A 13,931-nucleotide genomic window follows, 5' to 3' on the forward strand; every position below is an offset into this window, starting at 1 on the left:
GGCTCAGTGGGGCGCCTGAGTGGCTCAGTCGTTAAGCGTCTGCCTTCGGCTCAGGGTGTGATCCCAGGGTCCTGGGATTGAGCCCCGCATTGGGCTCCCTGCTCCACTGGGAGCCTGCTTCTTCCTCTCCCACTCCCCCTGCTTGTGTTCCCTCTCTCGCTGGCTGTCTCTCTCTCTGTCAAATAAATAAATTTAAAAAATCTTACAAAATTTCACAAAAATTCACAAAAAGTCTATTCAGGGACAGACCACCAGCATCACACTGAATTCAGCATAGATAATAGCTGCAGTTTACTCAGGGAATAGTTATTTTGAATTCACTATTGACATTGACACTTAGGCTCTTTATAGGTACATACATCCTATTCTCTTTAAGGATAAAATTTTTCTACCTTCTTTTTTTTTTTAAGATTTTATTTTTTTGACAGAGACAGCCAGCGAGAGAGGGAACACAAGCAGGGGGAGTGGGAGAGGAAGAAGCAGGCTCCTAGTGGAGGAGCCTGATGTGGAGCTCGATCCCAGAGCACCGGGATCACGCCCTGAGCCGAAGGCAGACGCTTAACGACTGCGCCACCCAGGCGCCTCCAAATTTTTCTAGCTTCTAATCTATATCAAGTAGGCTTTATTTATTTATTTATTTATTTATTTATTTATTTATATTTTTAAAGATTTTATTTATTTATTTGAGAGAGAGAGCGCACACAAGCAAGCTCTCACGCACAAGCACAGGGAGCAGCAGGCAGAGGGAGAAGCAGGCTCCCGGCCGAGCAAGGAGCCCAATGTGGGGCTCAATCCCAGGACCCTGGGATCATGACCTGAGCTGAAGGCAGACACTTAACTGACTGAGCCACCCAGGCTCCTCTTAAAATATTTTATTTTTAAGTAATCTCTACACCCAATATGGGGCTTGAACTTACAACCCTATGATCTACTGACTGAGACAGTCAGGCACCCCAAATGAGATCTACTGGATGCCATAAAATCACATACCTTTCTATAAAACAGTGCTAAAGACCCAGTTCTCTTTGGTTTGCTTATTCCAGTTGGATGTGCCTCTTGTGCTTTAGTCAGATGGGTCTGTTTTGGAGAAGCACCAATTAATGACTGAGCAGTAAGTGGTATAGGGGTCTCGACTTTGGACTCCTGAGCTGTGTTCATGGAAATTGGTATCAGTGTGATCTCTCCAGCATCATTTGCGATACCTAAATATATAAACAAGAGTTTTCAGTTTTAGAAATAAGCAGCATGTGTTCCAGAAAGGTTGTCAATTCATTTATTCTTTTTCTTTTTCCTTCTTTCTCTTTCTCTTTTTCTCTTTTTCTTTCTCTTTTTTCTTTTTCTTTCTTTCTTTCTTTCTTTCTTTCTTTCTTTTTCTTTCTCTTTTCTCTCTCTTTCTTTCTCTTCCTTCCCTTTCCTTTCTTTCCTTTTCCTTTCCTTTCCTTTTATCTATCTATCTATCTATCTATCTATGTGTATAAACACAGGAATAGGTTAGAAAAGGAGAAGTAAAAAAAAAAAAAAAAAAAGAAAAGGAGAAGTAAGCCCCCAACATAGTAATTCTAGGTTATAGCACTCTTGTTTTCTATTTCTGCTCTGAAACAATATTGTTTTCTTTTAAGCTCTTAAGGAAATGTTTTTAACCAAGAAACAAGACTCTTGTTACTCATTTGTAAAGCTCACATAAGAAAATAAAATAAAGGGTGGTAAGTTTATAAAATGTGAAAATTCAAAAAACAGTGTAAGTTCAAAACAAAACAAAAGGTGGAGCACAAGAGGATTTTTATGGCAGTGAAAGTATTCTGTACAATACTATAATGGTGGATATGTGTCATTAAACATTTGTTGAAATCTATAGAATGTACAAACCCTAATGTAAACTATGGACTTGAGGTGATAATGATGAGTCAACGTAGGTTCATCAATTTTAACAAATATACCATTCTGGTGCAGGATGATGACAGTGATGAAACTGTCTGTGGCAGTGGGTGTATGGGAAATCTCTGTACCTTCTACTCAATGTTGTTTTGAACCCAAAACTGCCCTAAAATAATAAGTTAAAAAAAATAGTATAGGTGCAAAAGAAACTGGATTAAAAAGGCCATGTGATCCAATCCCGTAAGATAAATCTTAAATTATTAACTAATTCAAAAAAATATAAAATAAATGCATTAAAATGTTACCGTGCAATGGGATTGTAACTTTATGTCCCGTTGTTCCTGTGACTATGGCTGTGGCCATAGTTAGAAGACTTTGCCCTGGGGAAATTGATATATTTTCAGCAGTAATGCTTGAAGAAGGGGCAATTTTCAATTTTGTTCCTTCTGTTATAATCCTGTCCATAAGCATTTCCTTTGGGGGGTCTTCCCCAAAAAGTCTTCTCTTAGCACTCCCTGCAGTAGGAGAACTGTAGCGTTCATGGACAGAAATTGGAGACAATGGTTGCATATCTAATAGAGAGAAACATAAATTTAAAACAGTTTGATACATATTCCAAAACAATAAATCAGGTTCATTCATTCAAAAAATACACATTGAGTTACTATGTTAAACACTAGAGATTTAGAAGTAAATAACATGGCTTCTGTCTTCGTGGAATGTAAATCTAGTGAAAGAGGCATGAAAAAAGTCATTACATGTGAAAATTATGATAGCTCATCTTCTTGGTTTCTTGAACCTCTGCCTACTATTAAAGGAGCAAATCATATAAGGGTAAAGTAGAAGCTGAGAGGTAGAATGAGGTGACCACTAAATTGAAGTAGTCCAATGAGCTTCTGTCCCCCAATTTTATCTAGTAAATAACATCTGAGAAGAATGTAAATCAGTGATCTGGTTCAGTTTCCTTCCTCTCACACGCCCATACCAAGCAGTTTAAGGTACTATGGCTTTCTGACTTAGTAGATACAGAATCATCTTTTACAAGCCCACTAAAAGATAAAGATGAGTAAAGGTGATACGATTCTGTTTAATTTGCCTTAATCTGAGGGTTGGCAGTAGTATGTTGATCAAAAGGAAAGTAAGATTATAGATTGTATCTATCTTCAGTGCTATCCTTCCACAGGAGCAGCTTACCCTTTCTACCAAGTGCAAAGGTTCTCCTAGACCCTTACAACCCTACATCTTTTCCCATAATTCTTCCTCACTTTCCCCAACTTATTGTTTCTTTACATGTATATGATATGCTTTTATTTTATTTTTATTATTTTTTTTGAGAGAGAAAGAGAGCTTGCATGCGTGTGAGAGAAAGCCAGTGAGTAAGCGTGTGCACGTGGGGCAGGGTGAGGAGCAGCAGTAGAGGGAGAGGGAGAATCCCAAGCAGGGTCCAAGCCCAGTGCAGAGCAGAAGCGGGGCTAGATCTCATGACCCTGAGATCATGACCTAAGCCAAAATCAAGAATCAGATGCTTATCTAACTGAGCCACCCAGGTGCCCCTTTATTTTTTATTTTAAAACTTTTTAAAGGTAATCTCTATACCGAACATGGGGCTCGAACTCATTACCGAGATCAAGAGTCCCACACGCCACCGAATGAGCCAGCCAGGCACTAATATACTACCCTTCCTCTCCTTCCTCTCTCTTTCTCTCTCTCTCTCCCTCCCTCCCATACTACCCTTCCTCTCCTTCCTCTCCTTTCCCTTCCTCCCTCCTTCCTCCTTCTCACTCTCTTTTCCTTCCTTCCTTTTCCTTCCTTCCTTCCTCCCTTCCTCCCTTCCTTCCTTCCTTCCTTCCTTCCAAGACTTTATTTATTTATTTGCCAGAAAGAGAGAGAGCACAAGCAGGGGGAGCAGCAGGCAGAGGGAGAAGCAACCTCTCTGCTGAGCAAGGAGCCTGATATGGGACTCAATCCCAGGACCCTGAGATCATGACCTGAGCTGAAGGCAGATGCTTTTCTTCCCCCCACAAAGGCAGATGCTTAACTGACTGAGCCACCCGGGGGGCCCCAGGTGTACTACGCTTTTAAAGCGAAAGCATTTAAGGGCACCTGGCTGGCTCAGTTGATGGTGCATGGGACTCTAGATCTTGGGGTCTGGAGTTCGAGCCCCACGTTGGGTGTAGAGATGACTTAAGTAAATAAATGTTAAAAAAATAAAGTGAAAGCATCTCACTATTTATTTTTACATTCATCAGATAATTAGACAGCCATATAATCTATTTACAAAACATGCTTAAGAGTTATAAACATGACTTCTGGCAATAATTTGACAGCTCTCTGTATTAATGAGGTGAGTGGAGAAATAGTCATGGTTTAATAAAAATCTCTCCATAATTCTGGGGCTTATGAAAGCAGCTCTGATTTCCCAACCTCAGTAGAAAGTATAAAGTTCTATCGTAACTCCCATTATCCCTTAACAGGAGTCTACCTAGATCTCTTACACACAAGAAATCCAAGGCAGCCCTTGAATCTGACTAGGAGAATGTCAAAGCTGACATTTCAGTAGATGATTCATATTATAGCCATGAAGTTAGCTGCAAAACCCCTTCAAATAATCTTTTCCTAGCACAGCAGTGGGAAAGCTACAGTGAACAACTAATAAATTTAATAAATATACAAATTAATAAATTGTCTTTTCTCCCCAGTGTCAAGGCTCAATATTAATTGTTTTCTAAGGATTTGCCATCATTTGATTCTCTTGCCTGCATCTTTTTAAAAATACTTATTTGAGAAAGAGCACGAGAGAGCACAGAGGGGGCGAGGGTTAGAGGGAGAGGGAGAAGCAACCTCCCCACTGAGCAGGGAGCCTGATGTGGGGCTTGATTCCAGGACCCCGGGATCCTGACCTGAACTGAAGGCAGATACTTAACTGCGTCACCCAGGTGCCCTCTCTTGCCTGCATCCTTAAGAGAAAATAACTTTTTCCTCTAATTATAAAAATAATATATGCCCTATATGTTCATAGCAGCATTATTTGTAATAGCCAACAAGTGGAAATAATCCAAATGTCCATCAACTAATGAACAATATATAGTGTATCTATACAATGAAATACTACTCAGCCATAAAGATGAAGAGTTGATATATGCTGCAACATAAGTATAGCTTGAAAACATGGTAAATGAAAGAAGCCATTACAAAGGCCACATATTATATGATCCTATTTATTCTATGAAATTCTAGAATAGGCAACTCCATAGAGATAAAAAGCAGATTGGTAGTTACAGGGGGTTGGGGTGGGTGAACTGGACAGTGATTGCTATTGAGTATGGGGGGGTTCTTTTGTGTGTGGGCTGATGAAAGTGTTCTGCAATCAGATAATGGTGATAATTGTAAAGTCTTGTGAATACACTAAAAACTACTGAACTATATACTTTAAAGGGGTGACTTTTGTGGTATGTGAATTATATCTCAATTAAAAAGAGAGCTTGCTGAAAAAATTCATAAAATACCAAAAAAACTATAATGGAGAAAGTAACACCCACTCAAAATCCCACCACCTGGACAGAATCATATTTTCCTGACCATTATTCAAGATCTTAGTTCTCAGATCTCTAGTGAGGCTGAAAACACACACACAAAATACATACATATAAATTATAGTCACAGATAAATATACACAAATATATGTACACATTCTTACACAGACTGTTCATACTTTGTGTAATTCCAATATGCACGAATTTGTTACTATAGTTTAAATTAACAAAGCCCTAACAAAATGGTTCAAATTTCAAATTTCAGTTGCCATACTATATTAACTGTAATTGCATAAACAACCTTTAGACCACAAATTGTTATATGACTAATAGACGTGAATCATGATCAGTGACCAATCATGTCAATTCTTCCAAAGTCTGTTAGTGATTGGTCAGGGCACATCTACTATTCAATTCATGCACACAGCAAAGCATATAGTTATGTTGCCTCTTTGTCTCCCAGTGAAAACTCCACATGACATTTTACAAAAACAGACAAATGAGAGGGAATCATTCCATTTAAAAAAAAAAGAGGAAACCGCAACAGAAAAATTAAAGTGATAATGCTGTAACTGATATTAACATAGAGTGTCAGTAAAGTTACAGAAGGAACAGCTGACTTGGAATACTGACACTGCCACTGTTCAAGAGATTAGATAAGCAGCCTGAAGAACTTCATGAAAATGAAACTTATTGAAATAAACGAGGAAAGTTGTTGAAATGAGAAAGATGAAGATGTCCAACAGGAAATGATAATGACAAAAACTTCACATTTAAGGAACCCTCAGAGATATTTCACAGCATTGAAAAGCACAAAGAATAAAATGTTGAAAGCTGATCCAAGCTTAGAAAGGAATGTGACAGTTCACCAAGACACAGAAAAGATGCTCATTCAGTACCATAAATTATAATAATTTATAATACTTCTCCTATAGGAAGGAGAAGGAGGTGGCAACCACTGTTTAAACTATTCTTTTTAAGTTTTTAAAAAAATAAACCACTTTCATTCTCAATGTTTTCAGTGCTTTAAATTTTACTGCACTAAGTCAATATTTTTCCTCTTTTCATTTTTCTAAATATGAATGACTGATAGTTTTTTTAAAATTATTACTTTTTAAAAGTAATCTCTACACCCAACGTGGGGCTTGAACTCATGACCCCAAGATAAAGAGTCGCATGCTCTACCAGGTGTTGCATGCTCTACCTAATGATGGTTTAAAAAACTTTTGACAAGATTTCTTAAAGGTCATAAAATAATCCTAATCATTTCCATTGCTTATGAAGATTGTTTTTTATGCACAGCTTGCATATTTTTATGATCTTGCACTACATGTAAAGCAAAGACTATGCACGTGCCTGCATTAATACACAAAATTATAGTCCAAAAAAGGATCAAGAGCTATGTGAAACCTGAATACCTGTTCATCAGAGGTTAGATCAGGGATATGTAATCAAAAGATTTTAACTGATTAAAAAAAAAATTCAAGAGCCATATAATTCAGAAGATGCACATATCAGATGTACACATAAGAGAAAGTAAAGAAAAATGCATTAAAATCTTCCTAGTAGTAAGGCTCAAGGGAACTATTTTAAGAGTATGGATAAGTTACTTATTAGATGAACTTAAGCACCCCAAAGAGTATTTTTGCTCTGCTTCAAATACAGATATACATATCTGTGCAACTTTTTTAATTTTTAATTTTATTTATTATTTTTTAAAAAATATTTTATTTATTTATTTGAGAGAGACAGAGATAGTGAAAGAGAACATGAGCAGGCAGGAGGGAGAGAAGCGGACTTTCTGCTGAGCGGGGATCCCCGATGCGGGACTCGATCCCAGGACCCTGGGATCATGTCCTGAGCCGAAGGCAGACACTTAACTGATTGAGCCACCCAGGTGCCCCGCAACTTTTTAAAAAATAGGCTCAATGCCCTGTGTGGAGCCCAGTGCAGGGCTTGAACTCACAATCCTGAGATCAAGACCTGAGCTGGGATCAAGAGTTGGATGCTCAACTAACTGAGCCACCCAGGTGCCCCTCTGCTTCAAATATTTATCCTTCTACAGAGACATACATAGACAGAAAAAGAATATGACTTTTGTCATATTCGAAAAGTAGGCATTTTGCTTATTTACATAGTTTTCCATTAACATTTAGAAAAGCTGTATGTGGGGGCGCCTGAGTGGCCCAGTCGGTTAAGCATCTGTCTTTGGCTCAGGTCATGATCCCAGGTTCCTGGGACTGAGCCCTGCATCAGGCTCCCTGCTCAGCAGGCAGCCTGCTTTTCTCCCTCTCCTTCTGCCCTTCTCCCCCTTCCCCTAGCTTGTGCTTGCTCTCTCTCAAATAAATAAATAAAATCTTAAAAAAAAAAAAAAAAGGAAAAGCTGTGTGTTGGGTGCCTGGGTGGCTCAGTTGGTTGAGCACCCCACTCTTGATTTGGGCTCGGGTCATGATCTCAGGGTCATGAGATCAAGCCCCGTGGCAGGCTCCAGGCTCAGTGTGGAGTCTGCTTGAGATTCTCTCTCTCTCTCCCTCTGGCCCTCCCTCCAAATACATTAATAAAATCCTAAAAAAAGAAAAGCATGTGTTTATTAAAAGGCTAAAATACTCTTTCCACAACAATTAACATGGCAATTTAAAAAATAGATATTAAAAATCAGAGCAACAGGGCTGTGAGAAAGAGCCCTGCATCCAGCTCTGCACTGCTTGGGGTTCTCTCTCTCCCTCTCCCCCTGCCCTCCCCACTCTCTCTCTCTCAAAAACGAAAAAAAAAAATCAGAGTGGAAATCTTATTACTTTGATATGTGAAACTATACAATGGGCCACACAACGGTGTTGGCAGAAGTCCCTTTTTATTTTTTAATTTAAAAAAATTCTTTTTTAAAGGTTTCATTTATTTATTAGAGAGAGAGAATGAGAGCATGAGCAGGGGAAGGAGTAGAGGAAGAGGGACAAGAAGACTCTGTGCTGAGTATGGAGCTCAATGAGGGGCTCCATCCCAGGACCCCAAGATCATGACCTGAGCCTAAACCAAGAGTCAGATGCTCAACCGATTGAGCCACCCAGATGCCCCTTTAATTTTTTATTATTTTTTATAAGCCCCCTTTTAAATCCTGATGAAGAAATTAGATTTCATAATAATATATTAGCAAGACTTGATATTTTCTTTGAAAAAAATTATCTTTGTTATTTTGTTCATTGTTTTCCCCATGTTAAACCTACCCCTTCGAAGACTCCCACTGTCAGTCCGAACTTCTTTGACCCTTGGATGCATTAGAGGAGACATCGGCATCATGGGAAGATGTCCCTGTACATTTCCCCCATTTCCTGTTTCAAAGTTATTTGGGAATATAACCTGTAAAAAACAAAAACCTTTTGCTTTACATATACCCAGTAATGAAAACCTGTAACAGGAAAATGAGAAAAAAGTCTTAACTACTTTAAATGTTATATTTACTTCTTTCTTGTTCACAAAATAGAACTTGCATGAAGTGCTCAATAGTTAATGTTGTTAAATATATCTCACTTAATCTTATAATTTATCTACTTAAGTTTACTGACTACTTCTAGAAGCAAACCAATTAGGTAGACACTATCTATTTCCACTTAAGGATGAGAAAACAGGGCTCAAAATATGAAATTTGCCCGAGGACACACTACTATTAAGTAACAGAGCAAGGGCTTCAACCCAAATCCTCTTTCTTCAAGTTCAGAGCTTTTTTTCACTTTCCCAAAGGATTCTACAATGGAATATTGATGAATACTAAAGATTGCCCAGTTAACCACAGTTTGCTGCAAAAGTCAAAAAATGCATGGAAGAGAGATTTCAAGAAATAATCTTCTTTTTAGTTCTTTCTGGTCTTGGATAGTCCTTCCAGTAGTTTGAAATTACAGAAAAATTCACCAGGTTTCATGACGTGTAAGGAGACACAGAAAAGCAAATATGAAAAGACAAGAGTCATAAAAGAGCAACACCGAGGTAAAGGGGAAAAAACTCAATTTCTTTCTTTTTTTTTTTTTAAAGATTTTATTTATTTGACAGAGGGACAGCCAGCGAGAGAGGGAACACAGCAAGGGAGTGGGAGAGGAAGAAGCAGGCTCCCAGCGGAGGAGCCCGATGTGGGACTCGATCCCGGAAAGCCGGGATCACGCCCCGAGCCGAAGGCAGATGCTTAACGACTGCGCTACCCAGGCGCCCCAAAAAACTCAATTTCTTACCTGATACTAAACTGAAATGTGTTACTTGTATTAGGTACAAACTTCTGATTTTTTTCAATTTTAACTACTACTAATGAAACATGTTTAATTTTTTACATAGACATTTAAAAAACTAAAAATGATAAAATTAATGGTCTTAGATATGACTTCAAAAGCATCAATTAAAAAAACCAGATAAACAGGACATCATCAAAATTAAAAGCTCTATATTCCAAAAGACTTTATCAAGAGGGTGCCTAGCTGGCTCAGTTGGTGGAGCATGTAGCTCTTGATCTCAGGGTTGTTAAGTTTGAGCCCCATGCTGGGTGTAGAGGTTACTTAAAAATAAAATCTTAAAAAAAAAAAAAAGTCAAAAAGACAACCAAGGAAAGTTTTGCAAATCATATCAGAGAAAGGAGTTGTATCTACAATATATAAAGGACTTCTATAATTCAATAATTAAAAAAAAAACAATTAAAAAATGGGCAATAGATTTGAATAGATATTACTCCAAAGAAAATATACAAATGGCCAATAAGAACATGAAAAGACACTGAACATCATTAGCCATCAGGGAAATGCAAATAGAAACCACAAGATATTACTTCATGCCTACTAATGGCTAGAATAAAAAAGATGAGTGTTTGGGGGAAAAAAGGGTGTTAGAGAGGATGTGAAGAAACTGGGATCTTCATACACTGATGGTGGGAATGTTAAATGGTACAGCCACTTTGAGAAAAGTCTGACAGTTCCCTCAAACTGGAGTTAAACAGTTACTACATGACCCAGCAATTCCATTCCTAGATATATACCCAAGAAAAATGAGAACATATGTCTACACAAAACTTGTGCATGAATTTTCATAGCAACATTATTCACAGAAGCCAAAAGGCTGAAACCACCCAAATGTCTATCAGTTAATAAATAGAGGAACAAAATGATATATCCATGCAATGGAATATTAAGCCACAAAAAGGAAAGAAGCCAGTCACAAAGGACCACATATTATATGATTCCACATATATGAAATGTCCAGAATAGACAAATCAATAAAGACAGAAAGTAGATTACTGGTTGTTTAGAGCTACGGAGAGGAAGGTGGGTAAGGAAGTGATAGCTAAAGGGTACAGTTACTTGTTGAGGTGATGACTGCACCTATATATGAATATACTAAACACTAAATTGTATTTTTAAAAAATTCTTTATTTGAGAGAGAGAGAGAGCATACAAGTGGGGGGAGAAGGAGAGAATCTCAAGCAGACTCCCCACTGAGCACGACCCTGAGATCATGACTTGAGCTGAAATTAAGAGTTGGATGCTTAACTGACTGAGCCACGCAGGCAGCCCTTGTTTTGTTTTGTTTTGTTGGTTTTGGTTTTATTTTTAGGTAATGTCCACACCCAATGTGGGCTCGAACTCACTATCCCAAGATCAAGAGTTGCATGCTCTATGGAGTATGCCAGCCAGGTGCCCCTAAATTGTATACTTTCAATAGATGAATTGTATGGTATGTGATTTATATCTCAATATAGCTGTTATTTTTTAAATGATTATCACCCTTGCCCTGACTCACTTCTTCACAGGTAGGAACTTTGTTTGCTGAAGCCTGGAGAGCCTCCCATAGTGCAGAATCGTGACTCCATGCTAAACTCTCTAAAATCTGTTCTTCGATGCTGTTCAGGTGTTTCACCATATCCCTGGAAAGTCCCTCCTCTGAGCGGATCACCACCTCAATAACCTGGTAAAGAGAAAATTGAAAAGGTAATGTAGTCTCAGTCATTTCTATAGCAGGCTTGCATGTATGACTAGCTTCGGTCTTACGATGACACAGAACCAATGATATCGTTGAACATGATTCAATGGCTTATTAATATATTTTAATTTATAAAGGAGTTTTTAAGATCTTCAAAATACTTTCACATACATTTCTGCTTTTTATGTCTTTTTGTATACAGGGAAAAATGAGGCAATGATGGGTGGAAACTGGTCAACAGCCCAATAGTAGCAGAAAACAGGTCTTGGGTTTCAAGTCCAGTGCTATTTTGAATTTACTACTTCTTCTCAGACTATTTTTCCCAATAGGTCAAAAGAATAGAATGAATAACGTATTTAAAAGGAATTTTGCTTATATTATATAAATCCATTTTAATAAGAGTAAATCCTAGAACAAAGTCTGTAAGTATATACACAAAAGCATTAAGTGATTATTATTTATAATTAGGATTATAATGTATGCTTTTAATATTTACATTTATACGTATTTCTTGTTTTTCTTCAAGGAGAATACATTATGTGGTTAAAAAACAAAGGCATTTAACTTCTTGAATGAAGAAAGGATGTTACAAATAAAAATGAATTGCTATCAGATAAAGTCAAAAACAACACTGTTCTTGAAAAAAATTACCTTTATTTCCTAAGAGAAAATCTGAAAACACACATCAACATTGAAGTAAATATACAAAAGCAATTTTCCTAAGTCACTAAAAAAATATTTAAATCCCACTCAGCCAGCAATTCAAATAGATAAACTTTCCAATGATTTGCATTTTCCATAACTTTAGGTATATTTTAGGTATAAAAATTTAACTCTTCAAATTAACTTTTCTATCAATTATTTGAAAGTAGCACAGATGACAAAATATTAACTAAATCATCCCAATAAGTATATTAGTGGCATCAGTCTGAAATCAGGACACTAGGTAATATTAAATGTTATTGTAGCTCTCATCTCACCTTATAAAAATAAAATGGTCGTAAATTGAGAACTTCAATAATCCAGGGGAAAGTACGAGGTGAGCTATAGGCAAAGAGCACGATTTCCAAACAACAGGCCATCAAGGAACGATGAAATATATCCTGCTCTAAAAGAACCTTGTAGAACAGAAAAACCACAGTTTAATATTTCTCAGCAGTTTCAGCCTTTGCCATTCTATAGAGATGATTATAGAAACAAGATAAAATAATCTCTGTACATTATATTCCAGATCATTAAAGATAAAAATTTGAGTTCTCAAACTGATAGTTTCCTATAAAATATAATCTTGCTCAATGGTAGATCTTATATTTAAATTAGGCATATACAACAATCTGCTTTGAAATAATAAAATAGTCAATATTCCCATCAAGAGAAAGCAGTAGGATTAGTCCCATTTTTTTTTTCTTTGGTTCCATTTGTTTAAATACCAGTTTTATGACAACTGTTTTGTCGACATAAAGATTTGTTAATCAAAACACTAAAATCAAAGGTATTATAATGTTACAGCTAAGACCTTAAAAAAGTTCAGAGAAGTTTACTAAGAAGATAAAAGTCCCGCTCACCATTGAGTTTAAGATTAACATAAACTGGGGCGCTTGGGTGGCTCAGTAGGTTAAGCATCCTACTCTCGGCTTTGGCTCAGATCATGATCTCAGAGTCCTGAGATCAAGCCCCAAGCTGGGATCCACACTCAGTGGTGTGTGCTTGAGATTCTCTCTCTCTGCCCCTCCCCCCCGGGGCTAATGGGTGCACTCTAAAAATAAACAAATAAATCTTAAAAAAAGAATAGATTTAATATAAGTTTTCAGTTTTAAAAAGTGTTTGTCACCATCCTTCTTTCAAATATCACACCAAATCAGCAGCACAAAGAATAAGGAACAGAAACTACCTTGGATAAAACTAGAAGCCAGCTGTAACTGCAAACTATAGTACATGACAAATTACTTAGTAGGAAGTAGGATGGTCAAACAAGGGCCTGAAGAGAGATAGTTAGAATTAATGAATTTGTTCCATGCAACCTAGGAAAAACACAGCAACTGAGGGTACAGGTAGAATGGAAAGCAGGGATTAGACAGGGGCTAACATGAATGGATGATTTGAAAGTCTGTAGTAATTCGATCTCCTCAGGTCCCCACTCAACCCCCCTCTCTAATGAGTCAGATGATAGGCTTCCTGTCTATCCCAACAGGGATCTGGAGAATTATTTTAAGACTGAATTTGGGAGACTTGGAGCTTGAGAACACCAGGCATAGAAGAGACTGTGGTTTTAGGTGAAAGTCTGCACACTGCATTGTCAAGACCAAGTTTCCCTTCCTTGCTCTGCTCCACAACACCAACGTTCATGTAAGAGATTAGCAGATACTTCTCTACAGAAACCGAAATATTTCAGAAGAACCTTAAAGGCACCAACAGTTGGGCGCCTGGGTGGCTCAGTTGGTTAAGCATCTGCCCTCAGCGTAGGTTATGATCCCAGGATCCTGGGACTGAGTCGCGGATGGGGCTCCCTGCTCAGCAGGGAGTCTGCTTCTCCCTCTACCCCTACCCCCTGCTCATGATATCTGTCTCTCTCTC

The 13,931-nt window shown here is 37.7% G+C and overlaps 1 protein-coding gene across 1 annotated transcript in view; it reads right to left on the reverse strand.

Moving 5' to 3' along the window:
* Positions 1-13,931, reverse strand: part of RBL1 (RB transcriptional corepressor like 1) — a 56,364-nt gene that overhangs the window by 15,474 nt on the left and 26,959 nt on the right. Inside the window, exons 12-16 of the mRNA XM_040638286.1 lie at positions 12,338-12,475; positions 11,178-11,342; positions 8,630-8,762; positions 2,181-2,447; positions 991-1,202 (exon numbers count right to left, since the gene is read on the reverse strand). Coding sequence (XP_040494220.1) covers positions 991-1,202; positions 2,181-2,447; positions 8,630-8,762; positions 11,178-11,342; positions 12,338-12,475 — 915 coding nt within the window. The remainder of the gene's footprint in view (positions 1-990; positions 1,203-2,180; positions 2,448-8,629; positions 8,763-11,177; positions 11,343-12,337; positions 12,476-13,931) is intronic.

The sequence above is a fragment of the Ursus maritimus genome, unplaced genomic scaffold, assembly GCF_017311325.1.
Source record: "Ursus maritimus isolate PB19 unplaced genomic scaffold, ASM1731132v1 scaffold_22, whole genome shotgun sequence".
Classification (NCBI taxonomy): Eukaryota; Metazoa; Chordata; class Mammalia; order Carnivora; family Ursidae; genus Ursus; species Ursus maritimus.